Here is a 26,895-nt window from a genome sequence, read left to right as displayed (position 1 = left end):
TTTTTTTTTTTTTTTTTGTGAAATTTGTAGCAAAAATTGAAGTTCACCCGAATAAATGCATTAAAAAAACGGCAAATTTTAGCGGACGGTACTGCTACTGTTAGTGGCGAACTTGCATTGAGAAAAAACGTATTAGTAACTTATATGCCATGGGAATGTTACAATTCTGAAGATACGGTTCTAATTAGCGAGCATCTGGTATATGAAGATATTTATACTTCTTTCCACATACAGAAATATGAAATTGAAACTCATGTGACAAGCCACGGACCGGAAAGAATTATTAACGAAATCTCACGTCTAGAAGCCCACTTACTCCGAAATTTATAAAAAAAATGAAATTGTGATGCTCGGATCGTGGATGGAAACCGGCGCTATTTTAGTAGGTAAATTCGAATGTTACAATTTTTTTCTTTCTTTAATTTGATTTTTACAAATATGATTTGATTAAATTTATATAAGTATTAGCACATTCAAACTAATTATGGTATATAGTTATATTTACTTAAAATGGAACATTATTAGCATTATAAATTATTTATTTACTTAATTAATTTATATCAACCTTTTATATATATGTATACACATTATGCTAAATAATGTTTATAATCGATAATAATCAATTATCTGCTTAATACCTTGATTAATAATTTACATTTTACAGATATACTAAATTTTGCAATTTCAATTTTATATATAATAGTTTCGTTAATTTAAAATTTAAAAATATCAAAATTTTAATTTTAATTTGAAAATTTTATGATAAGATAAATTGATAAATTTAAACTCAGACAATTTTAATAATAAATGGATTGATTGAGTCGTGAAACAATTTCAAATTATTTGTGATACCAAATGTAATGCTCATAATTTTTTTAGCCTAATTAGTGACGTTACTTCATGCATGCTTTAATCATATATGCGAGAATTCGTAATACATACCTTTAAAATATAGTCGTGGATTTATTCGGTTCAAAACAATAAATTAAACATAGTTTTGAATATAAAATAAATGGCATTAAAAATATCTATAAAGTACTAATTGAAATTCAATGTTAACTGCCTTGTCGTACTCTGTTGTGACTTCTATGGTTTTTCAAGCGTTCACCGTTATCCGTGCATGTGAAGTTTGTCTTTACCTGAAAAATATTGAGCTAACATATGATTTGAGAATTTTTAAGAAATACTCAGTAAGTCACCACACGGTTGGGGTTAGTAATGCAAAAGTCACTACACGGCTGGGGTTAGCAATGCAATCACACACAATACATGAATGAGACTTATCTTTTAGAAATTGTAACATGACCTTAGGCTCTTTTCAATTCCGGGCAACGTTGGATGCATGGTTTTTCTCCACGCATGACCCAAGTATGTGCACATGGACCCGCCAAGGCAGCTCGTATACGTACCCCCTAGTCTTGATTGAGCACATCACATTTCATGTCATCGGACGCCTCGAAAAAGGAAAGGCCCGCATTTCGTGGCGAACATAAATATCGAAGGTACACGTCCGTACTAGCCCAAGATAACGGAAAAGTATCTCGATGTACATGACATACATATATGCATGGGGTCGTACATCATGTATATGGCATATGCCATACCATGTAATCCATCACATAATTTTACATGTTAAGGCATAACATTTCTTGCATTTCATTTCATTCATAATATAGTGTACATCACATGCATACATAGCATACATCTCATGACAATACAAAGAACACATACGCATCATATAATTAATATGGTACATGCAGGAGCCATAAGACATGTACCATCATACATCAATCAATTAATTTAGTTATTTGGTTGGCTTGGCTTAAGTTACTCAATAGTTGGTAGTTGATTTTCAGCTATGCTCAGCTATTATTTGTGACATAAGCCCTAAAACTAACTAAATTGGATAAATATGAGTATTACGGACCTCAAATGACTTAAATAAGGTAGGAAACATTATATAATGTTTTAAACCGTGCCACCTAAGCCGAGAAGTCGAGCCGAGTTGAAAGGAGCCGCAGGTGGAAGCTAGACACACAGGCCCTAAAGGCACGGGCTATCGCTCGGGTTAGGTGTGGGCGTGGGCATCGGGTCAGTGCATGGGTCAGATTTCTTGCGTATGTCTAGGCTTGGGCTGCAAACGACTGAATTGTTGGAAGTGGGCTGTAGCTTAGGCGACGACATGGGATACAAAAGTGAGACCCAACGATTAGTCCCCTCCATTTGAAACTATATAATAAACCCGATTTTCCCTTCATTTTTACAACATTCTGACGTCGTTTATGCATGAGTTTGTATATACAGTTCGTCTACTCCTTGTTTGTACAACAACTTCCCAGTACCCTTACGTCCCTAAATCCCCAACAACCTCTTTGAAAACACGAAATTTCTTCCTCTACTTTGCCTCTCTCGAGTTTTCGTTTCACCTCTCGGTGTGTGTATAAGATGCAGAATGAAAGAGCGTTTGGATTGGTTTAGAATGTGGGAAGATTGAAAATTTAGAAGAAGAGTATGGGGTTGGTTAATGCCAAGATTTTTGCCTCCAATTTTCAGGGATGTCTGAAGATTTCTATATATATATATATATATTTTTTTTACAAACTAAACGGTTACATTATACCGTTAAAAGGACTTTCATCCTCGAAAGTATCTGCATCCCAAAATAGCTCTTGATATTTCTTTCTCATTTCATCCTCTCATTCTCAAGTGGCTTCCTCGACTTATTGGTTTCTCCTCAACAATCTCTGGTGCTAGCTAGGGTCTTTACTTCCCTTACAAGGATTCTCATTGATTTTCTTGGTAACGTCAGCGTCTACCACTTCCAGGTGTTTATAGTCTACCACATGCGTGGGATTGGTTAGACACATGAAATACATTGTACACCGCTGAAAAGGATAAAATGGTAAGGCTAATCTATATGCAACAGGGTTCGATTCGATCCAAAATTTCCAAGGGTCCTACAAAGCATGGACTCAACCTACACTCGTGTCCAAACATTTAAACACCTTTCATTGGGGTCTCTTTCAAGAATACCCTGTCGCCACGTTAAACTCTAGAGTCCCACGCCTTACATCCGCATTCCAGTTAGGTTGATTTTAAAAAATATTGAAAGAAATAAAAAATAAAATAAATTAACACATATAAAGTTGAAACGAATTGGGTTAATGAGCATCAAGTTAGAACCGACAGCGACAGCGACCACGGCGGCGGCGAGGGCTGGTTATTCGTTGAGCGACTGTTCCGGAATGAAATAAAAGCTCAGCCCCAAACCCCAAACCCCAAACCCCAAACACTTTTTGAAATATCAAAGAAGTCAAAAAAGGCATTCAATTTTCCATATCTCATCATCACTTCGGAGGAGCTTCCGATACTTAGAGAGGGGCCGGAGCCGAAACTGCGGCGGGAATTAACCAAATTTTCTACTAAATATCTTTCCTCAATCACCATCAATGTCGCAAAGTTCCAAATCCCCCATCCAGGCACGCCAATTTCAACCTTCCTTGCCTTTCCTCTGTTCTCTTTACTTTTTTTAGCAATTAATTCAAACTTTGAATTCACCTCTCACACACTCTCTCTCTCTCTCTCTCTCTCTGTTTCCTGTTTTCTTTTTCAATCTCAGTATCGGGCTGTGCTGTCCAAATCCATGCCGTTTGAATCGCAGTCGCACAAGAAGAACTACGCCGACGAGGTAACCAGCGCTGCTGCTTTCGATGATGCGTATGCCATTTCGATGCATTCCAAACAACTCATTGAAATCGATAACAACGCTAAACCGCCATTTCACTTCCAGCTTCCGGATACCAGGCTTGCCGTTAAAGTGAGTCCTCCTTTTTTGCCTTTTTATGTGTATTAAAGTAATACTCATTTCCTTATTCAACATTTCCGTTACCTTCAATTTTGAAACATCTAATTTGTTGTTCTTTAGCTTCTCATTGGAATGTTTACTGCTTATGGTTTAATGTTGTATTATAGAGGAGAGAAGTAAAAAGAGAAGGATCAAAAGGAAAGCGATTGAATGATTCAAACTTTCCAACACGAATGTATTTTCTGTTCTGGGTTTCAGCATTATACTGCATGGTGTTGAAAGTGGGCTTATTATTATGTCCTTCACATTGTCCGTCACTTTGGAGCAGTATCTATTTAGAACTAAGCAACTGGATGAATTGTGGGTTTCGCTTGTTTTAGCTTCCAATAACTTCAGATGGATTAAATTGGTGGTATTTTGGGGGTTGGCCTTTTTATTGCATACTCCTCTGTAGCTGATTCCTGAACCTTTTTGCTCTATCAAATTATGCCCTTCCAGATGTATTGATGTATATTTTCTCACAGTAACCGTGTTTCTCCACAATGCAATAAATATCGAACTGCTTATCAAGATATAATTAATTTTTGTTACCAAAGCAATGTCATTACGTTTAAACATGATTCAACGCTCAGGATTTCTTTAGGACTAGAGAAGTTGCTGAGTTTGTCAGTGGAGCCTTGGCAGGGGCTATGACAAAAGCTGTGCTTGCTCCTCTTGAGACAATCAGGTTGGGTTCTCTGTAATTACTTTCATCTACAGTTCCCTCAGTTTTTTGTACATCATATAATGGCTATCTGCAAGATGATGATACTGATGATATTGCCAAATGTTCAAAGTTATATGAGCTACCATTCAAGGCGGAAAAGCAAGAATGGTGGTCTAAACAGGATGGGATAGCAGATTTGTTAGGGATCAAACTATGTCAACTTGTTAGCCATACTGGGGAAATGTACAATCTGTTGACTAGCATGGATAAAATGTTGATTTAGGTTGTATTATGTATTAGGACGTGAAAATTTGGAGGGTTTCATACTCTAAAATTTGGCTTCTATAGTCCTTCAATGTCATCTATGTCTTCATGTTCTAGGTTTATTAATTAGTTTATTTTGATAGTATATCATGATTACTGAACATAAAAATATGCAGGACGAGAATGGTTGTCGGTGTGGGATCAAAACAAATTGCTGGTAGCTTTATTGAGGTCATTGAGCAGCAAGGTTGGCAGGGTCTATGGGCTGGAAATGCGATCAATATGGTTCGCATAGTTCCTACGCAGGCAATTGAATTTGGAACATTCGAGTGGGTAAAACGAACAATGACTGCAGCACAGGAGAGATGGAGTAAAAAGGAACGGTCAAGTGTACATATTGGCCCTGTCAATTTACATTTATCACTCTCCTGGATTTCTCCTGTTGCTGTAGGCGGTGCCGCTGCTGGTGTAGTTAGCACTCTAGCATGCCATCCTCTTGAAGTTTTGAAGGTATGACTGTCTCGTCTTGCTGTCGTAAAAAGCTTGCAGTAATATTCATTTTATACACAGAAAACTTCACCATATGCTACTTTCACGTGACCAAGATAACGCGACTGCTACTTGTACAAGTCCATTAAGATCTTGCCTAGTTGTTCCTTCTATAGGATTTTGTGGTCCAATCTTCTTGATGTGAAAGAATTCTTCCATGAAAGTTTTGTGTAAGATCCTATATCGGTTGAAGAGGAGAACGAAACATTGTCTTAGGGTGTGGAAACCTCTCTTTACCAGACGCGTTCTAAAACCTTGAGGGAAAGTCCGAAATGGAAAGCTCAAAGAGGACAATATCTATTAACGGTAGGCTTGAGCTGCTACTAAGAGTATCAGAACCAAACACTGGGCAGTGTGCCAACGAGGACGCTGGCCCCCAAGGGGGTGGATTGTGAGATTCCACATCGCCCAGTGTGCCAGCGAGGACGTTGGTCCCCAAGGGGGAGGATTGTGAGATTCCACATCGGTTAGAGAGGAGTACGAAGCATTGCTTATATGAGTGTGGAAACCTCTCCCTACCAGACGTGTTTTAAAACCTTGAAAGAAAGTCCAAAGAGGACAATATCTACCCGCGGTGGGCTTGGGCTAGAGTTTGAGCTGTTACACTTTGAAAAATTATCCACTTGTTACTTTCTTCGGCTATGAAAACTGTTGTTTTCGCTTACTTTCTAAATGCAGGATCGCTTGACAATCAGTCCCGAGGTTTATCCTAATTTAAGCGTTGCAGTTAGCACGATTTACAGAGACGGCGGCCTTGGTGCATTTTATGCGGGTATTTCACCTACACTCGTTGGCATGCTTCCATACAGTACAAGTTATTATTTCATGTACGAGACAGTGAAGAACGCATACTGCCTAAAGAAGAAAAAGAAATCTCTGAACCGTATAGAGATGCTTCTGGTTGGAGCTCTTTCAGGTGAGTCATTTGACCTTAATGGTGAAATTGCTGTTTCTATTTCTCCACAAATAATTCATGAAAGAGCATGTGATTCGATTCTGTTCTTAAAAAATGAGATTTTTTGCTTCTATTTCAATTGTTATAGTCCTATTAACTAAGTCCATGGAGAGGAGGTCTGCTTAATTTGAAATTTCTGTACATAAATTAGCTTCTATTTATGTCATTTCTTCGACTGGTTTTATGGTTTGATGAGTGATGATGCACATGTCGTGCGATATGTACTTGGTCGTTGTGACCGAAAAACATACGGTTTGACTCCCATATCAAGGGTGGTTGGTCAAGTTTCAAGCGTACGGGTTTAGGATTTTATAGACTAAAAGTCAACGAATGGCATAAAATGGGGCCATGCAGTGTTAAAAAGTTTTTAAAGATTTTTTACGTTATGACACTGAATCGAGTTTCGATGTGATGTGTGTAGTGTTTAGGATAAAAAGTTTTTAAAGATTTTTACGTTATGACACCGAAATCGAGTTTCAATGTGATGTGTGTAGGTTTCACCGCGAGCACGATCAGCTTCCCTCTGGAAGTGGCTAGAAAGCGACTGATGGTAGGAGCTCTACAGGGGAAATGCCCACCAAACATGGCAGCAGCAATTACTGAAGTGGTCCGGGAAGAAGGCCTTAAGGGACTCTACAGGGGATGGGGCGCTAGCTGTTTGAAGGTAATGCCTTCTTCTGGCATCACCTGGATGTTTTATGAGGCCTGGAAGGACATACTTTTGGTCAACAAAAACCATATATGACTTCTCCCAGCCCCCACACAGTTCTCTTCCTTTCCTCCTTTTGTCCCTTTTATTTATTTAGAATACTAAACCTGGACCCACTATGGTCTAATTTTAAAAGCCTGTTGGTGGGCCAGGGCAAGTTGAAAACAAGCCAATCTATGAGCTCCACCTGCCATTCTCACTTGTGGAAGTGAGCTACAATTTTGGCCCCTTGGGGTGCCTTCTCTGTACTGAATAAACAATTTTTATGAAAGTTTCTTAACGTGATCGACACATGGTTGGTGTGTATTATAAGTATGTGCATGTCCTTATTTGAACGAGCAGCGTTCAAACTTACTAATTTCATGTATCATTATTGAAAAGAACCATACCGGAAGGAATTGTACTCTAAACTATTTTAATTGCTGAACCAGTTCCTTCGGCAGTACATGTATAGGTTTTTTAGTAGGCTAACGAAACACCGAAAAGGTACATTAGAAAAAACTAATTAAATTAGTACTGAAGGAATCGTCGTGATGGGAGGGAGAGACGTCTGCCTGTAGACCAAAAATTCGAACGAGAGACTTCTTTCTTCACTCGTGGATTCTTGGTTTAGAAGGTAATTTTCCAGCGACATTGGTTGATCTACTCTTTGAATTGCTATGTTTTTCTACCTTGTCATCATTTGCTGACTTCTGCTTCCGCAATGTATCGTCGGCATATCGACGCCAAAGTGCTTCCCTTTCCTTCCTTGGGAGTTTACTGTATCTGGGATCAGGTTTCAGTGTTCGTTTGGCCATTGTCCATGAATTAAGAACTGTTTTTCCATCTTCAGATACCTGAGAAACTACCTCGGCTGTAAATGCTTCAGATAATAGAGTTCTAAACTCGTTTGCACACCGCTGCAGAAAAAACGGAAAAGAAATGAGAGACAGAAATGCGGTTAGCAAATTGCAACAGCCATAAATTTTCACTTTCCAGTTGTAATGCAGTGAAAAGACAAGTGAGTAACCAACCCACTGAAGGGAACAACTCTTGAAGTCTCAATTCATGTTAAATTCGTGGAAAACAATTATCGAGTCATACATGTTAAGTCTTTCCCATTCACTTTGTTGAAGCATTACGAAATTGACTAGAAATATCGACAATGAATTGCTTCCCAATTTTTTTTCGAAGTACATTTGCTTGGGTGATAGGCGGATATTACGATAACCACAAATTTGGGATAGAAATAAGACAAGCACATAGTTTTCATAACATGAATCCTAGTAGAGAGAAGATTATAACAAAGTCATAAATATGGTCCTAAATTCTATTGAGACTGAACGTATCATTACAAGCTTCTGATGAAAATGAGAAGCAAAGAAATGTAAAACCTGTTAGAGGATTGTTGGGAGTGAGTCCCATGTTAGCTAATTTAGGGAATGATCATAGGTTTATAAGTAAAGGAATACATCTCCATTGGTATGAAGCCAGCCCAAAGCAAAGCCACGAGAGCTTATGCTCAAAGTGGACAATATCATACCATTGTGGAGAGTCGTGATTCCTAACATAGTATCAGAGCAATGCCATAAACTTAGCCATGACAATAGAATCCTCAAATATCGAACAAAGATTGTGAGCCTCGAAGGTGTAGTCAAAAAGTGACTAAAGTGTCGAACAAAGGGTGTTCGAGAGTAAGAGGAGGCTGTTCGAGAGTTCTATAAGCCTCAGGGGAGGCTTATAGTGTACTTTGTTCCAAGGGAGGATTGTTGAGGATTGTTGGGAGTGAGTCCCACACGGGATAATTTAGGAAATGATCATAGGTTTATAAGCAAAGGAATACATCTCCATTGGTATGAGGCCTTTTGGGGAAGCCCAAAGCAAAGTCATGAGAGTTTATGCTCAAAGTGGACAATATTATATACCATTGTAGAGAGTCGTGATTTCTAACAAAACCCATCAATGGAAGACAGATAATGCGATAACCAGAAGGATGGAGAACTAAGATGAGCACATAGTTTTCATAACATTTGAATGCTAGTAGAGAGTCAAAGATGCGGAAAAAAGATGAGAAAACCAAATATTGGATTGCCTCCCGTTATATTAAAAGCCTCGAAAAGCCATCTAAACTTCATGATTTGATATAAGATCAGCTCAAATTCAAATTATATACTTTATGAAAAAATATTGAGCGTGGATCTGCAAATGATAGTGAAAAGGATGAAAAATCAAAGATCAGCGAGTTGTAGAATTACCTCTTGCAGCATCTTTACATGTTCTCTGAATAGCTTTTCTGTGTCAGATGAATCTAAATCAGGATTGGATGCACGCCCTTGTGGATCCTTCTCCAATTTAACTTTTGACTCAGACCAAGAGGCCTAAGCAAAAAACAAAACAAAAAGGTGCTAGTTAACACTACAGGATCAACCAAACCATATCGTATTTGCCTACTGTTCATTAGTAGGGAGGGATTGAAGAGATGTTCAATAAAAATAAATAAATTTCTAATGACTTATGGTTAACTTCATGACAGACAATTTTCAGTTAAAATTTAAATTATTGTATGCTTTTAAATTCACCAGCAAAAGACACCTCAACTGCTACAACATTTGGACTGATCGGACAAACCAGGCTCCATTTTTCTTAGTCCATTACCCTCCCCCCCTATCTCTCTTTCCTTTCTTCATTTTTTCCAAAACTAGCCACAGAATCATGGTACAAAAGATATACCTGAGGGTCTTTGATCGACTCAACAAGCAATGCTTGAAAAGATGCAACAGCCTCTTTCTTCCGTACTTTTAGGCGCACCCTTTCCATTTCTTGCTCTTCTCTTTCCTTTCGTTTCCGCCATTCTCTCTCCCTTTCCTTCAGTTTCTCCTGAAATAAGCATTAGAATATAAGTAGAAGTATTCAGCATGGCTTCCATCTATTGTCGAACACTTAGGTAGGATTCTAATCTTATGTAACAAAACAACTGTGATATGCGTTAGGTGGCACAATTATTATCAGCGGAAGTTAAGTTTTATGCACCAAAAAGGGCACTATTTGATCTTGGTGGTTTTTGTCTATATTCTTTTATTTATAATTATTTTTGGAAAAGCAAAGGCAAAACGGAGTTACAGTGGATAAGCCAAAACACATAAGCATTAAAAATCTCCCTAGTTTAGAGACTAAAGAAGCACGTCTTATCCAAAATAACTAGAAGCTAAATACTGTAGTTGTTTCTCGTTGAAAAAAGAAGCTATATACTGTACACTTCCCAATATAACATAAAAACCATAATCATCACCCAAAATACTGTTGTTCTGCTCCAGTTACAAGGACCAGAGAGGGGCTTTAGAGAAATTCTTCCAGATCAAGCTTGCTTTTTTTTTTTCTTGTTTCTTTTCTAGCCACCAACCCGATCCTTTCGTGGAGAGCAAAGATAGTTTCTTTAGGAGCACAACAAATCATAGAGAACTTGCTGCAAAAGTGAGTTCACCTTTTTATAGGCTTGGTTATGAGGATGATTGATACTTTTTTAGGAAACAGAAACTATTTTATTGATGTGATGAGATGTATAGAAAATTCCAAACAACAAGCAATTACAAAAGGTACTCCCAGTGAGCAATGAGAGTAGACAAGCTGTAGTTAAAAAAATAGAAGCATATTTACTCTAACACAAAGATAAAAAGGAAGTAGAATCTATAAAACTATATGTGACTTTGATGCATTTTTTCTTATCTGAAAAGATGAAATTCTTCCCCTCAAGCCACAAACTCCAAATGGAAACCCAAATGAAGTTCGACCATAAGATCTTTTTCTCCGTTTTAAAGGGGCATCCTGCAAGAACAATTGAGAGAAGAATGGGAATGTCTTCAAGCCCAGCCGGCTCCATCCAAAAGAAGATGATCTATAATTTCATCTCTTTACATAGATCACTAGCTCTTTTTATTCTTGGGGAGTAAGAAATGGATTCCACTACGGATGATATCAATACATTCGTGGAAGAAAGGGATTTCTTCATCCCTTTATCAGAACTACAGACACTTAAAAGAAGCCAGGCTGTTGTTGAATCACCTCAAGGGAGCTCTTTTTGCTATCCTTATCTTCAACAGGAATAGTTACTTGAATCCCAAAAAGTTAGGTAATTGAAGCTTCTTTTTTGTGAACCTTGATTACCCCTAATAAATTTTTTAAATAAATTTTTATAAAACAAAAACCGAGACAGATCCATGGTCCACGTATTCAAACAGGAAAGCAATATTTTGATAGGATGATCCACGGCTTGAAAAGGTTCCTCTTAGATTTAACTACCCAAGACTACAATGCAGCACCTGTCACCTCACCTTGCCTCTTTCCCAAATAACTAACCGAGATAGACTAACATACAACTTAACTATGATAAAAGCAGGTTCCTGTAACAAGGAATTTGGAATTTCAGATAAGCTCACCTGCTCCTCCTTTCTAGCTTTTGACTCGCGCTGCTTTTCTTCCTCAACAGCCTTAAGTTCAGATATGTACTCGTTGAATAACATCTCACGGTCCTCATGCTTAACAGATCTGTATCTTGGGTCATCCCGTAGACTATCTTTTACCTATAATAGCATGTCAGAAAGGGGAAGAGAGGGAAATAGTTACATGTATGTTTCAAAATAGTGTAACGTTGTAGTCCAAAGTGTAGCATTTCACACTCGTTACAATTTACTACAAACGAGAAGAGCAAGAAATGAAAAGATCATTAACTTCGCTTACTCTGAATGATTGAATCGAAAAAGAATTACATAATATCTTTCATCAAGTTTATAAGTCTGGAACCGGTCCAGAATGGTTGAAAATTAATAAATTCTATGAATTTTTCAGGTTCTTTCTCTCAACAATCAGAAAACATGAGCAAGACATAAAGATCAAAAAACTAAAAGAGTTTGTATCCAAAAAAGTAAAAATAAATAAAACCTATAGGGCCCTTCAGAAATCACTCCTGTAACACACAAAATAGAATAAAAAGATCTCTATTGTCTCAAACCCCATCAAAGATATCATATGAAATGCTACTGTCCAGCCTTTGCAAATTTGCTCAAGTTTTACTGATACTAATCTTCCCAAAGGACTGGTGAAGAGCTGTTGAGAGCCACCTACTAAACACTAATGTACTATTTTCAACATTATTAATGTCCATTATTAAGGGAAGTCTGTTGTGTACCTCCTTAACCAAATCATTATTTAGCCACCTGAGTTCAACAAATTTCCTTTGGTAAAGAGAAGGAAAAAAAGAACCATTGACATGTAGGATAGATAATCATATATTCTCCAGAAAATGAACTACCAATTCAGCATGGTGCACCCACCCTCAACCAACGGGAATTGACGTTGATATCTCCTCTCTCCTGCAGCATGGACTTGAAACTCGTGGTGGAAGCAGCCCATAAAGCTTGAGCCTTTTCAACGGCAGCCTTCTTCAGACAAAGGACCCTACAAGTTATATTGAGGTATCATCCAGCTAAAACTCAACATAATAAGTTAAAGTTAAAGGGCAGATCAAACATAAATCTGATTACTAGCCTACTACCTTGTTGACTCAAGTTTCTTTTTCAGGGGTATCAATAGTAAGCACTTTCTGTGTACAAAACTGTTTATACTACATTTGAATAACTATCCACCTAGCGTAAGACCATATCAAAAGAGGACAGACATATCGAAGAAATGACACAACCAAATTTCAAATTCCAAAAGGCGTGATCACAAGGCATAACAAAAACAGGAGTAAATGGCAATGTGGGGCTTTAAAAATAAAGGCTCCTAATATAACATGTAAAAGGGCCAAAGTTCCAATTTGCATTAAAAGATAAGTATGATCCAACATTTGTTGGCCCTCACAGTCAATCTATGTTAAATTAAAAAGGAGGCACATTAAGTATAGATCTTTTACAAAAGATAAACTGCAATGAAGTTATTTCTAGGATAAACCAACCCTATTTAACATCTGAAAGCCTGACTTCACAATTTTAAATATAAATGATAAACTATTGTTCGTGTTGTTTAGAGACAAACAAAAAAGACGACTACAGTGAAAACTTCTCCAACAATATGGTCTACGTGCATGCACACATAATAGGCCAAATAGTATATTTTTTTCATGGCATAGAAATTGATGTACATGTACCGTCATGACTGTGGTGCAAGCCTTCATAATTAAGGGGCCAAAGTTCTTGTTAATTAAGGGGAAAGGAAAGATTAAATCATGCACAAAAAGTTCAAAGAAAGATATGAAAAATTTCGAGTCTCCCTCCACCCTTAAATATCTCAGATCAAATAACCTTGTAATTTGCAATTTAAGGGGGGCATTTAATCGAAGTCAGAGCGGGTAAGATGTTTGGCAATGAGATGCAAAGAATTAAGATGTTTGTATGTGATTTAGCATGTATTTTCTCTATTGAAATTTCAATAGTCAACTTTGGCATCAAAATACCACCTTACAAAGCCGTATTTCACCCGACAGGACAATTGCCAATCATATTAATCAATTTCACCAGCTAGAGGAGTGAACTATGACATTAAAAAATCAAGAAGAATGCATGAAAAAAGAGCTATAAAGTACTGGATAAGAAAAATGTTATAGCTACTCATTAAATGGCACCTTTCGCTCAATAAATTCTCCCGATCCTTACGATCCAAAGCTTCAAACCGCGGGTCATTGCCCCATTTCTTTTTGAATGTTTGATAACTAGTTGTGTGATCAATATCCTAAAAATAAATAATTACACAGTAGTTAGTACTTAAAATTAAGGACATACTTGACTCTATTCAGAGGGATTTTATAATCTGATATTGGAAACAAATTAGGTTGACCAAAAAAAAAAAAAAAATTACAGTTCGCTCAAGAGATTTTGAACTCATCCATCTTAATACTGTGTGTGTTGATTCAAAAGGCTCGATTACAAAAATAGCAACCTTAGACCAGATAATCAATGTGGAAAGGGATATAACCTCAGATGCCCTATCCAGTAACTGTTTAAATCCCTCTATTGCAGCCTTCTGAGCAGCTCTTTTCTCCTTACGTTCCTCCTCAGCACGGGTCTTAACAAAGTGTTCAAACAAGGACCTCCTAGCTGAATAACTAGGAATAGCCTGTCATTGAATAAAAACTTCTCAAAACATAATAACAGTAATCCAGCACACAAAGTGCATAACACAAACATGCTCTTTATATATAAAAAAGAGTTTCTCGTAATAAACATAGTGGGTGATCCAGCACATAAAGTGCAAAACGCTAACATGGGTTTTCTCTTCAACAGTGGCCAATGACATTTTGCAGATTTTATTGGGTCTCCGTTGCCCTCTCGGCCTCACTTATAATGGGTCAATGCAGTTGAGGCATTGATTTCTTAATTATAGCAGGAAACAATTAAAAGGTAATAAATATTGCTCATGGTTAGTGCATTTTGAATCAGCTCATCTCAAAGCATCTCTTTTGTGTTCTTTATCTCATCATGTTGGGATATCAATTTTGAATAGGAATACTTTCATCTTTCCTCTGTATTCATTTTCTGTTTCTCTTTTGCTTTGTAATTAGCTTTTCTTTTTGTTCACTCCTTTAGGAGTTTGTAACATCGAGTACTAGCCTCTTTTCATTAGTTCAATGAAAAAAGTAGGTCCGTTGTTTTTTTTTTAATTTTTAAAAAGGGCTTCTCATAATAAAATCTCAAACAGAAAGAACAGTTCTAATCTGGAGGTAAAAAAAAAGAGAGGATTACAAATGTTGCATTGATAGATAGACGCAAGTATGTTTAAAAAAAGTAGAAAGTTTTTTTTCATCATTATAACGAGACAAAAAATACAGAAGAACAAACTCGTTGGAAGCCATAACAGGAGAAAGTCATGAGTCAACCAAGAATTCAAATGTATGGAAGTAGTCTAACATGGGCAAACAAAATCAAACAAACCTGTATCAAGGGGTACCATTGGTAGCAGACCCTTATTCCCGAACAAAGTAATTCAAATCTTTATACTCAACAAACCTTAAAACGGGGATCAAAAACTATCTTCGGCAATTCCTTGTCCCATTTAGAGAATGGTGCCACTCCCCGCTCCTTAAGCATTTCCTACAATTACATCATAATGAGATGTTTCCACCACAACAGTTAAGGTTGCAAAGGACAGAAATTCCTCAAACTGAAGATTGCATGAACATATATGATGGAAACTTCAGGAAGAACGTACAAATCAAGACCATGACCAATGCTTTGAGAATATACTGTGAATACACTGACCAATCGACTGCCAGGCCTGCTTTCCACTAGATGTTGGCAACATGAAGGGGAGCAGTATGATTTGCCCCCTTTTTTCAGCTCCATGAATGGAGCAGCAAGCTTGGCTGACTGATCCGCAGCCACGTATTATTTATTATGGGTATGAAATTAATGCATTTACATCACAGAGGCTAGCCCACCCAAGATCACTATGCATAGGAAAGACTCAAATATATAATGAACATGATATTCAGAATACTAGCAAGAGAAGATAACAACAAAAAAATGAAAAACACTCCTATCTAGTATTATCAAACTGTCAAAAAGATTATGATATTGATCCACAATAAAGGGGAAGTTAGATTATACCTTAAACTGAATGATTAACTGCTCATTAGTTGGTCCACTGTCTACATCCTCAGAGTCCGAGGAGGAGTCGGATACATTTCCATCACCATTAGCATCTTTCGGCTTATCCTTGCTGTTCTCAGTCTGCAGTGCCTTAACTGCAGCATCAGCATCTCTCGGCAGATTCACATCTGATTGAGCTATTGTTGGAACTGAAATAGGCGAGGAAGCAACAGGAGTTCCAGACTCTTGCAATTTTTTCTTGATCAAATCCAGGGCAGAAGATGGCCCTGAAACTCCTACAGTTCTAAGAGGCATGGCTTCACGACCTCCTGTGTTGATGGCAGGAGTATTCATACTGATAGGGGAAGATCCTGGTTCAGTCAACGCATTATTATTTGGCAAAGGAGCTGAATGTTCTTTTGTTTTTTCATCATTCTGCTGCCTCAATTCAGTTACTTCATTTGGGATCTGCCAACTGCTTATCTGATTCAGATAGAGAAAGATAGGTTGGCACAACTGAAAGATGAAAATTAGGTCCACGGCTAGAATTTACCATTGAGCTAACTCGGTACAAGAGACTTACGTTTCGCAACATTTGAAGTACAGGAATCGGGAATATGATTTTGAAGTTCATTTTTCATCCAATAAGTTTACATAGACAATGTCTAATGGTAAATGGACATCAGGCAGCAGATATATCCTCTGAGAAATCTATCCACTTCTGAGCCCCAGCCTACCTCATGTAGTAAATGACAGCAGATACACACGTTGCTACTTTTCCTAGTTACTTTGTGGAAACAATAAATATTACTTTCTATGTTTTTAATGGGATCGTATTAACATCTTCAATTCTCTTCAAAAAAAATACTAGAATACATGCAGATACACATCCTGCTTCTTTTTCTTGTTACTTCGTGGAAATAATACATGTTACGTTCTATGCTTTTAATGGACTCATATAAGCACCAAATCAATTCTTTACAAATATATATATATATATATATATATATATATATATATATATATATATACTCGATAACAATCACATAAACAAAGAAATATATGCTTAATATGTCCAAAAGACTCCTGACAAAAGAATATGATACAAAATTGGTGGTTAAGTCCTTCAACATAGAGAAAAGCTTTTGAGAACTAACAGCAGTAGACCATTTTCTCATGATATACAAGGTGATAACAACACGAGATATGTATCCAAAAATTTATTTCTAACAAGAAAACTTCCGGACATATAGGAAAGCTGGGGGGGAATTTAGAAGAGAAAAAGAAAATCAAACCTTTGTCTTGTTGTTGTAGTAATATTTTTTACCATCACCCATAGTAACCAAAACCCAATCCGTACCGGACAGGTTTGACCTACAGACAATAGAATATGAGAACATTTAGTAGATAGAAAACCATTATTTGGCATGTTCAGAAGCTAAGAAGTGTAGCCCAACCCACAAAGTTTGGGGGAAAATGATATTTGTTAGGACTACTAAAAGCCAACATCTAGGAAGAAACAAAATTAGCCCAACAGTTATGTCAGTGCCAAAATGAAGAACTAGCATAGATGAAGGGGAGAACACCCATAAAACTGCAAGGATGAATAAAAATATATTAAATTGAAATTAATAAACCAGGGATTGCATCCAGCGATGCCAAACAGACTCAAGTAAGTGGTCCTAACAATTAAGGGCAAAGTAATGAATAAACATATGGTTTATATTCATCTTTGCCAAAGCAATGAATAAACATATGGTTTATAACCTCATCGGCAGACAGGATCCAACCACAAAACAAGAATGCCTCCTAAAGAGAAACAAAATATTGGTTCCTATTCCCCAAGTATTTACATATAAGCAATCAAGAATTCGTTTATTGCAAGCAGGTGGAAGCACCAACCAAAGCATTATACATGACATATAAATTATCCATTACAAAAACCTTATCTAATTTTAATGAATGTCGCCAAAACATAAATAAACCATCATAGGCCAGTGCTGACAAGTTTATATATGATACTTACAAGTAATAATGCCGCTCAGAAAATTAGTCATATTTCAAAACAAAAATCTCCAAACTGGCCGCAAATCACATAGTTACAATTATTGTAGAAGTAACTAATAAAATAAGTAAAATGTTTTAGCTTCATATAAAAAGAAAAACAATCGCATTTCCATCATGGTTTATTAAAGCTACTTACATTGAAACAGATGTTGGTTGCACCATGAGATTGTCAGGCTGCAACAAATTCAATTACATCAAAATTATTATACATATATATACACATATTGATGAATGAGATGCACAAAATTGAATATATTGAAAAACCTTAATGCTATAAAAAGGTAATAAGAAGCCATAATACAGTCATGCCATTCCTACAGAAAAGCATCATAAAGTTCGATAATAAGCCACAATGTCAACAATTATTCATTTCAGCCAGTTACTCATCCCATATTCCACAAAAGCTTCAAGCTGAAATAGAATTGATAATGAACCTGGTGAAACCAAATAACAACAAAATTAATGTGTGTGTGTGTGTGTGTGTGTGTACCGATGGTGTGATGCTAAAGCGGAGGGTGGAGGGTGGAAGAGAGGGAGCGAGATTTATAAGTAACGAACAAGAAGACAAAACGAAACTTATGCGCATTTGAAACTATAGAAAGCCTCCGGGAAAATACCTCCCCTTTAAATCCAGAAGGCTTTTCATAAGTAGATTCTCCTGTCAAGGCATTATAGTAGTACATTATTCCTGCCTCAGTCTTGTGGGCAGTCCAATTCTCCGAGTGCTTACTTAAAGAAATACTCTCAGATTGGCCCATACCTTGAGCGTGTTTCTGGGCATCTGTTAAATGATTAAACAATAAATGAAGAACATTAGTTTAGGCACGTGTAAGCACTGAAGTACAAATAGCTTTACCATGATATAAAGATAACAATTTAACAGCATACGGCATACCAAGTTCAGGATGATTGAAGTCTGTCTGGATCAACGAATTTCCAGTAAGATGATTTCCATGAGTAGATGGCACAGCAGTGGCCGATGAAACTTGAACAGGGGTAACACCAGGAGGTTGAGGATCGGGCAATGGAACAGAAGGTAGGGGCATTCCACGGGCAGGAAAAGGAAGAGGGCCATGATAAGAAGCAGGGTACGGCAGAAAGGGAGGTCTGGGCATGCCTCCCAACTGAGGAGGCTGAAACCAGATCGCATGAGGTGGAGAAACAACGGGAGCTAGAGAAGGATAGGAACCACATATTTGTGGACGAACAGAAGTATTTATTGAGTTAGGAGCTGCATGCATATTGGGTCCTGGGATAGTGGAAGAAGCAGATGAATCGCTAGGTGGAAACATAACTGGCATAGACGGTGACATTCCCGGTGGACCAGGAACCATCGGAGTTCCAGGCGCAAGTTGGTGAATATGGAAAGATTGGGCAGGAGGAACTGGTGAAGTGGCCGGAATCAAATTGGGAATTGAAGATCCATTAGCTGCAGAATTAGAAGTAGGCGGAGCAGGTAGTGACATGGATTGGGAGACGGTTGATGCTGAAGACATGGTGAAATGAAACGTAGCTAAGCAGAAACAAGTGGGGAAACCTGCAACCACGAAGAAAGCCGGTAAGCATGTATACTTACTAAGCTACAATTCCACAGGTGAACAAAGTTTCCTTCAGCAAGATAACCAAAAAAAGACCAATTAACAAGCTCATATCGTATGAATTCGCGTCGAACTTCGTCGGAATAGCGAGAACTCGATGAAAATAAACAAATCAACGGGAAGAGAAGACAAAACATGGGAAGTAAAAGGAAACGGAAATATACCCTACCGCACCGGCGATGCAGACGAGAGGGAGGAAATGAAAAAAGAGCGAATCAGGATGAGAAGAGGAGAGGAGGCCGGGGCCGGGGATCACATGTGGATGAGGTGCCGGAAAGTTAACAGGCGGAGGTTAGGGTTCCGATCTCCGATTGGTGTGTGACGCAGCGGGAGTGCTTCGCTTCCGCCTTCCAATCCCAAGTCCAACGTCCGAATTCCAGCGTAGTGCATTTAACTATGGACCGTCCCAACGGGAAGCCCATCTTCGATCCTTCGACCCATTTGTCCCAATTTTATTTTATATATTTGGCTAAATTAATAAAATTATTTTTTATTTTTTAATTATCTCCAAAATATTCTTAAATTTTTATTTAAAAATTTTAACTAAAGTTTCAAAAATACATTTCATTTAAAAAAAAATTAATATATTTTTAATACTGTGTTTCAAAAATATCGTAAACATTTCAAAATACCATTAAGTTTTCAAAAGTTTTATCAATAATTTTACAACTTTTTTAAAAAAACTTCAAAAATACCTTCAAACGTTAAAAATTGTACTAAAACAAAACTTAGGTTAAGAAATTTCTATTAGAGACGTTAGGATTTTAAAATACTTTATAACTTATTCCTTTTAAATTTGTTAGAAGGAGGACGTGAGATTGATAGTTGGTCTAACCGTGTGACTGACATCAATCAATAGATTAAATTTTCAATTTTTCTCGTGTTCTATATAATCAAACAAACTTAAAATATTATGCATAAAGAAAACTTTCGAAAGTAGAATTTCACCCATTCTTAGATTAGATATCTTCTCTCGAAAACAAATTAAAAATATTAATAAAAAAAATAATATGGCGTGACACACTCATGTGATTTAGCATATATCGTGAAAATTATCTTTATAGTCAAGTCAATTTTTATTACGTGACGACTTAGCTTTATAATTCTCAAACGAGTCTTATCACTAATTAGTTTTATTTACACACGTAAGAAATTTATTAATATTAATAATAAATTTAACATCAGGAAATCATTAAAATATATATATATATATATATATATATAAAAGATTAAATTGTACATCCAATAAATTAATTTTTATGAGTCCTGAAAGTAAAAGAATTAAATTACTAAAAACTAAAAATTATTAAAGTAGTTTTTAACCAAATTTACAATATATTAGAAAATATATTTTTTATTTACTAATATTAATATATTTTAGTTAAACATGTAAGTTAAGTATCAAGCACAAGATATTTTACTTTTGTGGGCATTTGGAGAATTCTTTTTTTTTTTTTTCAAAACTATATATAAAATTTGATTTAGATTTTGAAATTAAAAAAAAAAAGTAAATTAAAATAACAAATAAACTAAAGTAGAAATAAAGTTTATAACCTTTAATCATTAAAAAGAATAAAGAAAAACCAACAGAATCACCAAACATGCTTTGAACAATTGCAAAACGAAAAAAACATGGAATTCCTTCTTTGCCAGTAAGAAAGAGATTCATTTTGATTCTGAAGGCAAGAATTTAAACAATAACGTGCAAACATTAAAAATAATAAGATAATATTTATGAATAATTTTTCAAAATCATTCTAAAACATTACGTAAGAGAGACCGCTCGATCATTATACTATCGAGTAGGTAGAACTCTTGGCCCATGAATGGACGTGGAAAGCAAAAAAAAAAACAAGACCAGAAGACAGAGATTTGGTCATTGAGGGCCAGAGGAGTTTTGGAGCATGAGTTCTAAAACAAAGAGAAGAGATTTGACTGGATAGTTGAGACTAAGAGGGCTAAGAGGGCCCCCTCCCTTACCCACATAAGAAACAAGAACCCAAGAATTCAAATCCATCGTAGTATATAATAGAAGTAGTAGCAGCAGGGTCCCAACACCATACTTATCTGCAACCATCGTCCAATTACATTAAACCACAATCACAACAACTTGGAGATCCAGAGCTGTGGAACAGTGTGTTGTTTGTGTGTACCCAGAAGAAGAGGAAGAAGAAGCAGACCAGTGCTTCCCTCAGAGAAGGAAGAACAGGAAGAACAGGAAGAACAAGATGAAGAAGAAATTAACATGGGAAAAGAAGGGGAGAGGGATCTCTCCGCAATTTCCCATCAGACACATCCAACTTCTTCAACTTCTCCTCGCACCATAGCAGCTGTTCTTTAGAGATCCTTGGCATTTTCACAAGCCTTGATATGATTTTAATATCCACCACTCCAAAAAGCAATTGCATGTCTTCGTACGTTTGAGGCCATGTTTTCTGCTTCCACCCTCTACTCTTCTTCCTAACTTCTTTCAGCTTCGCCTTCTTCTGCCAATTACTCAAAACCCTTTCATATTATTCTCTACCCATTCAATCATTGTTCATCAAATTCAATTCTTCAATACAATTCCAGTTATTTGTTTTGACAGAGAATATAGCTAACCAGCTTCAATGCATAATTATGTTCTAGTAAGCATTAAGATAGTTTAGAACACTTGAGCTTCATACCTTGTCAAGGGAAGATCGAATACGAGCAAGCAGAGTGGCGTCCTGGGTCTGGTTCCGAAGTGATAAAGAAGCAGATTTCGAGTTTTTCTTGTCCATCTTAAGGAAGCGGTGGAAAGTAAAGATTGAAGCCTCGATAATGACAAGCAGATCGGACGCGAGGATGAGGGAATCAGATTCTTGTTCCTGGGCCACGTTTGAATCTGAAGCTGAACAAGAAACAAGCATAGAGTTCATCATATATTTGGTATCATGATAAGCAAATCAAAGGCGTCAGTGTATTCACATACCTTGAATGTTAGGAACATGCAACATTTTAGGAAAAGTTCTACGGGTTCTAGCATAAATTGCAGGCCTGAGAGCTTGTTGGAAGGGTTCATTTTCGATAAACCTTTGTAAGAGGACTTGAAATTGCTGAAAGAGCTGAGCAGTAAGATTATAACGAGTAGTAGGGTTCTGTGGTTGGCATGATATTAAGTGGTTGAGTTGAGTGTACTGACAGTGAAGAGCCTCCCAGGACAAGCAAATGTGAGCAACATAGGCTGTTTCTACGTGGTGATTGGAGTCAATCAGAGGCGATGAAGGATCAAGATCCTCCATCTCGTCTTCAGGTTCTTCGATCCTCTTCAGAGAAAGACATCGAAGAGGCGAAGCGCTCTTTTTCGGTGCAGATCTTTGGGAGGCCGATTCAGAACCTAAAATGCAATTCAATGGCGATGTAATGTAAGAGCAAAACCTAATTTCACTGGTTTTCATTGATTGATTAGAAGAACATACCGGATTGGTTGCTCATCCGATCGAAGAAAATCATCCTCTCGCAGTAATCGTCATAAACAGCGCCAAATCCGCCCCACCATTGCCGACCTTCCGCTTCCACGTCTCTCCACTCCGGCTCCCCACAGCTCGTCTCCCCTTCGCCGACTTCCTCTTCTTCTTCCTCCTCCTCCTCCTCCGGAATCAGCACCATAAAACTATTCCTCCTCAGTTCCTTCAATCTCCTCTTCACCTCCTCCATAATGAAATCCTCATCATCCTCATCGCCCTCCGCTTTCACTTCTGCTTCTACTCCAGCTTCTGCTTCAGCAACACACTTGAGATCTACACCATCCTCCTCCTTCAAATCCCTCTCCCGATTCTGCTTCCGCCCTCTCCTCAACATATTCAACACATCCATTCTCAACTTCCGTAACAACACCTTCAACGCCGAATCGAAGAGAAATCAACACGCTCATCCATGATCGATTACAGATTCCTGATTCTTCCGAATACAAAATCCAAAAAGTAAACCAAAAACAAAACAAAAATGAAGCAAAAAACGAATGCAGCGGTGAAGAGCGAGCGCCCTAGTGGCAGTAGAGGTAGGCGTAGAGAGAGAAGAGAGGCATTGAATTGAATTTAATGGATGAAATTGGGAAAAGAAATTTAAAAAAAGTGGGGGAAGCGTAAACCCCTATGGAAACCAGGCCAAACACTGTCAGACATCGTACAGAGAATATTGTCAGTGTGGTAGCAAGAACAATGCCAATGCTCATGCCGCGCAAAAAAGCCTCTTTTGATTTTCTACAATGTGCCCTCAAATTACGCTCCTGCCCTCCACTTAACCAACATTCACACTTTTACTACGCCTCGTGCCTCGGGTTACGCCACCACTTTCCCACTTTACCCTCGTAAATTGGTCCATCAATATGTCCACAAGCCCGGGATTGGGTCTTTTCAGATGTTTCTCGTTCATGTCTCTTTTTTCCATTTATTTTATTTTATTTTATTTTTCTCTTTTTTAATATATATATATATTTTTTTTAAATATTCCTATACCAGGGGCAAATATGTAAAATACATATTAAAATTAAGTTGGAATGAATATTTAAAAATAAATAAATATTTGTTTTGCCAAATAAAATTTTACTTTTATTTAAATTAAAACAAAAAATATTGAATAAATGAACAAAACAGCTGGAACTAACTCATGGTTGGGTTAGGCTGGGTTCAGTATTTTAAGTGTTGTTTGGGTTGAAAAATTTAGAACTCGAACCAACCTAACTCATGAACGTCTTTATCACCACTACATGCATGTTATGTCAATTGTGTTTTAAAAACCGTTCAATTTAAACATTGTTGTATACCTAAATGTTTATAAATTTCTTTGAACATAATAATAATATTAAAATAGCGTGGTTGAAAAAGCAAAAAAATTATATTTCTTATCAACGTTTTGAAATAGATGTTATTGTCTTGTCCTAAGCAAAGGATTATGACTTAAATGCGAAATCGGATTTAAGAACTTTGCTTTCACGACCTCATTAGCTTATGTTGTCATTGAGTAAATAGCATTATGTTAGGGTCAAGATATGCAATCATGGTTCATTGTGGGACCTTTCTTTTCGTGACAGTTCATTGGGCTCTACTTTATTTTTAAAGTAAAGTGGGATATATTGTATTTCTTTATGCATAGTTCACGCACGCACGCATGCATGAACCAACTAGGTGGGCTCGTATACGTACCCACTAGGCTAGGCTTTTGACTAGCGTACTCTAACAACAAAAAATTTAAAAGAAAGAAAAAGATTGTCTCGCGTCGATTAGATTGAGAAAGTAGAGAGTTAGATTCTAATATAAAAGGGACGTTTATTGACTTACTGAGTCACAACAAATGTTTCGTTTCATCCCATTTTGGTGATTCAAAGCCAGTGGGAGAATCCATGTTCTAACGACTCCAACTCGGGCTCTTCGCTGATTCAACTTAGGTTTGATACGTTTAACTTATACGAGTTTTCGCCTCTTATACTTTCGAAGATGCTTAAAGTTATTATGACAACTATTTAGCCAATTTAAACTAGTTGAAGATGTTTATAATAAAATTCTAATTAATAACGGTCGAATGCCTTAGGTGGAATCAGATTTCGATGAGTAGTTCTAAACTACCACAAAGAAAGCCCGGTGATTTAGACATAGTCCAACCAACCAAGATTTTATTCTCGGATGATGCTTATGGGCGCGTAACCTATGGCCCCTGCACCTTGTCGTATTTTATGATTGTAGGATGTGTGTTACGCTATATGACGATTTAGCTATGGCATAAGTTATGTTATGATATTATACTATGATATGTTATGCTATACCAATGTTATATGATGCATGAACCTTCATATGTCACATCACGTATTATGTTAGCACGTTCACTCTATGCTTGTGAGATATTGATAAATCATGTACGTTAACCATGAAAGATATGTTCAATATACATATACATGTCTTATAAGAACGATATGTCATGAAAAGAATAAATGTAAGACTTATATCATAAGTACGTGTCATGATTTGATATTATCAAATCTCATGCATTTTGTATATCTCGTGCAACAAAATACTTATCTGTTATGATTAGTATGGATGCGTACATTACGATATTTATATACGTCATAATATTATGTGAGCTTCTTTTCCCTCCATGGATCCGGCAAACGTGAGTGTGTGTTAGTCGAAGGTCAGGTCCACGAGTACATATACGAGCTCGCTTAGTGGGTTCATGTGTGCGTGTGTGAGCCGTGTATAAAGATGTAATTTTACCAAGACTGGAAAGTAAATTTAAAGTCCTCGATGTTTTTATGAGAAGATAAGTCTCACCATGTATTTTCTGACCATAAAAGTTGAGTTACTTACCGAGCATTTCTTGGACAAAACTAATTCACCAAATTCCGTTAACTAACCAAAATTTGACTCAAAATGTTTGAAATGGGCAAAATAATGGCTTTAGCAACCCCAAATGCTTAAAAAAAAAAAGCATAAAATGATTCTGCAACGTCCAAAATTGTAGGAAGGGGTCCAAAATACTAAAGAGAGTCGTTTAAGTCGAGTCGTGCACGCATAGTCAGAGCAGAGACGATCTAAGGTGGCATATGAGCCGAGCCAGCAACGAGCCACATGTAGGGGTAGCGGTGTAGGTTGGGTCGGTGTCTACTGGCCTATGCTGCTAACGACGTGGTGTCCAAACCTGTAGTTCGGATGGTCAGTGTGTCGAGGTTGAGACTCCGAGTCAAGTTCGATTTTGTAGCCTAAGATCTGGATCCAAAGTTTTATTTTTTAATTGATTCTCGATCTATTTTTTAAGACGGATTCATAATAAAATTTTTAGACTCATGAATTAAATGAACATCTTTATTCGTCTAACTCAATTTAACACATCATTAAATATTTTAAATTATATTTGTAATATAAACTAGACGTAAACTATCAAATATACTGTAGTTCTATCCACCCGTTCTATTAATTTGAAGGTTCAAATCTTTCGTATTCAATAAATTTTATGCACATTTTAATCGTTGATATTATCACCATAACCTATATAGTTTGAACAATACGTAATTCAATCATTGATCTAAGGTATTAAATTTAGCCAATAATATGAACATGATTTGTGATAATTTTAAATCTTTAATCCATATTAATTGTACTAAACAAAAAAAACATAAACATATATTTCAAGCATTTAATGAGTTTAGTATTAATGTTAGAATTTATCAATATATTTATCGTACTCAACATAATCATAATTCAACTATTTAAGATTATTAGATTGAATATTTAAAACAAGTTTTAAAAAATATATTTATTAATTTTAAAAATTTCATTAATTTAATTAAAAAAATAATATTTTTAGACAGTATTAATTGTTAGACGAACACGACTCTCCACAACGGTATGATATTGTTCACTTTGAGCATAAGCTCTCATGGCTTTGCTTTGGGCTTCCCCAAAAGGCCTCATACCAATGGAGTTAGTATTCCTCACTTATAAACCCATGATCAAACCCTAAATTAGTCGATGTGGGACTTCCATCATCCAACATTAATATCCTTAAATTTTATAAAAAAAAAGCTAAAAAAAAATTGTTGTTGTTGTTGTACGGATAGAAATTATATATAGAGGGGCCATTCGATAATATTGGAACGATATAGGGAAGATTAGCATGGCCCCTGTGCAAGGATGACACGCATAAATCGAGAAATGATATCAGAGCTAGA

General features: G+C 36.7%; 3 protein-coding genes and 1 pseudogene across 4 annotated transcripts; 2 read left to right on the top strand and 2 right to left on the bottom strand.

Annotated features, from left to right (window-relative positions):
• Positions 1 to 3,188: 3,188 nt before the first annotated feature.
• Positions 3,189 to 7,279, top strand: LOC111456015 (probable mitochondrial adenine nucleotide transporter BTL1). The gene is made up of 6 exons (XM_023097707.1): positions 3,189 to 3,479; positions 3,620 to 3,817; positions 4,438 to 4,532; positions 4,952 to 5,285; positions 6,003 to 6,240; positions 6,774 to 7,279. Exons 1-6 carry the CDS (start codon positions 3,450 to 3,452, stop codon positions 7,022 to 7,024), a joined length of 1,146 nt encoding a protein of 381 aa, XP_022953475.1. The 5' UTR covers positions 3,189 to 3,449; the 3' UTR covers positions 7,025 to 7,279.
• A 95-nt stretch (positions 7,280 to 7,374) lies between these two features.
• LOC111456014 (pre-mRNA-processing protein 40C) lies at positions 7,375 to 19,587 on the bottom strand. Of its 2 annotated transcripts, none has more exons than XM_023097706.1 (14): positions 19,376 to 19,587; positions 18,509 to 19,150; positions 18,231 to 18,394; positions 17,750 to 17,787; positions 16,842 to 16,920; positions 15,565 to 16,029; positions 14,965 to 15,048; positions 13,934 to 14,074; positions 13,584 to 13,690; positions 12,295 to 12,418; positions 11,401 to 11,544; positions 9,698 to 9,844; positions 9,223 to 9,345; positions 7,375 to 7,887 (listed from the first exon to the last, which is right to left on the bottom strand). In XM_023097706.1, exons 2-14 carry the CDS (start codon positions 19,107 to 19,109, stop codon positions 7,579 to 7,581), a joined length of 2,526 nt encoding a protein of 841 aa, XP_022953474.1. In that variant the 5' UTR covers positions 19,110 to 19,150; positions 19,376 to 19,587; the 3' UTR covers positions 7,375 to 7,578. The 2 variants fall into 2 exon arrangements, with proteins under 2 accessions (XP_022953474.1, XP_022953473.1); XM_023097705.1 differs by having other exon boundaries at positions 19,381 to 19,587.
• Positions 19,588 to 21,213: 1,626 nt separating this feature from the next.
• Positions 21,214 to 23,393, bottom strand: LOC111456540. The gene is made up of 4 exons (XM_023098453.1): positions 22,652 to 23,393; positions 22,165 to 22,569; positions 21,878 to 22,083; positions 21,214 to 21,697 (listed from the first exon to the last, which is right to left on the bottom strand). Exons 1-4 carry the CDS (start codon positions 23,046 to 23,048, stop codon positions 21,452 to 21,454), a joined length of 1,254 nt encoding a protein of 417 aa, XP_022954221.1. The 5' UTR covers positions 23,049 to 23,393; the 3' UTR covers positions 21,214 to 21,451.
• Positions 23,394 to 26,798: 3,405 nt separating this feature from the next.
• On the top strand, positions 26,799 to 26,893 carry LOC111456654 (annotated as a pseudogene).
• Positions 26,894 to 26,895: the final 2 nt, after the last annotated feature.

This window comes from Cucurbita moschata, unplaced genomic scaffold, assembly GCF_002738365.1.
Source record: "Cucurbita moschata cultivar Rifu unplaced genomic scaffold, Cmos_1.0 Cmo_Scf00018, whole genome shotgun sequence".
Lineage (NCBI taxonomy): Eukaryota > Viridiplantae > Streptophyta > Magnoliopsida > Cucurbitales > Cucurbitaceae > Cucurbita > Cucurbita moschata.
Note: the sequence above shows the minus strand (reverse complement) of the source record. Positions and strands in the feature narration are given on the sequence as shown.

Bases quoted from the DNA above. Each gene is read 5' to 3' on its own strand.
- LOC111456015 (XM_023097707.1), top strand. From the start codon at position 3,450: ATGTCGCAAAGTTCCAAATCCCCCATCCAG. The intron at 5,286-6,002 runs GTATGACTGTCT...TTCTAAATGCAG, and splicing joins ATCCTCTTGAAGTTTTGAAG to GATCGCTTGACAATCAGTCC. The intron at 6,241-6,773 runs GTGAGTCATTTG...TGATGTGTGTAG, and splicing joins TCTGGTTGGAGCTCTTTCAG to GTTTCACCGCGAGCACGATC.
- LOC111456014 (XM_023097706.1), bottom strand. From the start codon at position 19,109: ATGTCTTCAGCATCAACCGTCTCCCAATCCATGTCACTACCTGCTCCG. The intron at 16,921-17,749 runs GTAAGTAGCTTT...TATTGTCTGTAG, and splicing joins CAACCAACATCTGTTTCAAT to GTCAAACCTGTCCGGTACGG. The intron at 16,030-16,841 runs GTTTGATTTTCT...TATCTGAATCAG, and splicing joins ACTACAACAACAAGACAAAG to ATAAGCAGTTGGCAGATCCC.
- LOC111456540 (XM_023098453.1), bottom strand. From the start codon at position 23,048: ATGGATGTGTTGAATATGTTGAGGAGAGGGCGGAAGCAGAATCGGGAG. The intron at 22,570-22,651 runs GTATGTTCTTCT...ATTGCATTTTAG, and splicing joins TCGGATGAGCAACCAATCCG to GTTCTGAATCGGCCTCCCAA. The intron at 21,698-21,877 runs GTATGAAGCTCA...AGTAATTGGCAG, and splicing joins TTCGATCTTCCCTTGACAAG to AAGAAGGCGAAGCTGAAAGA.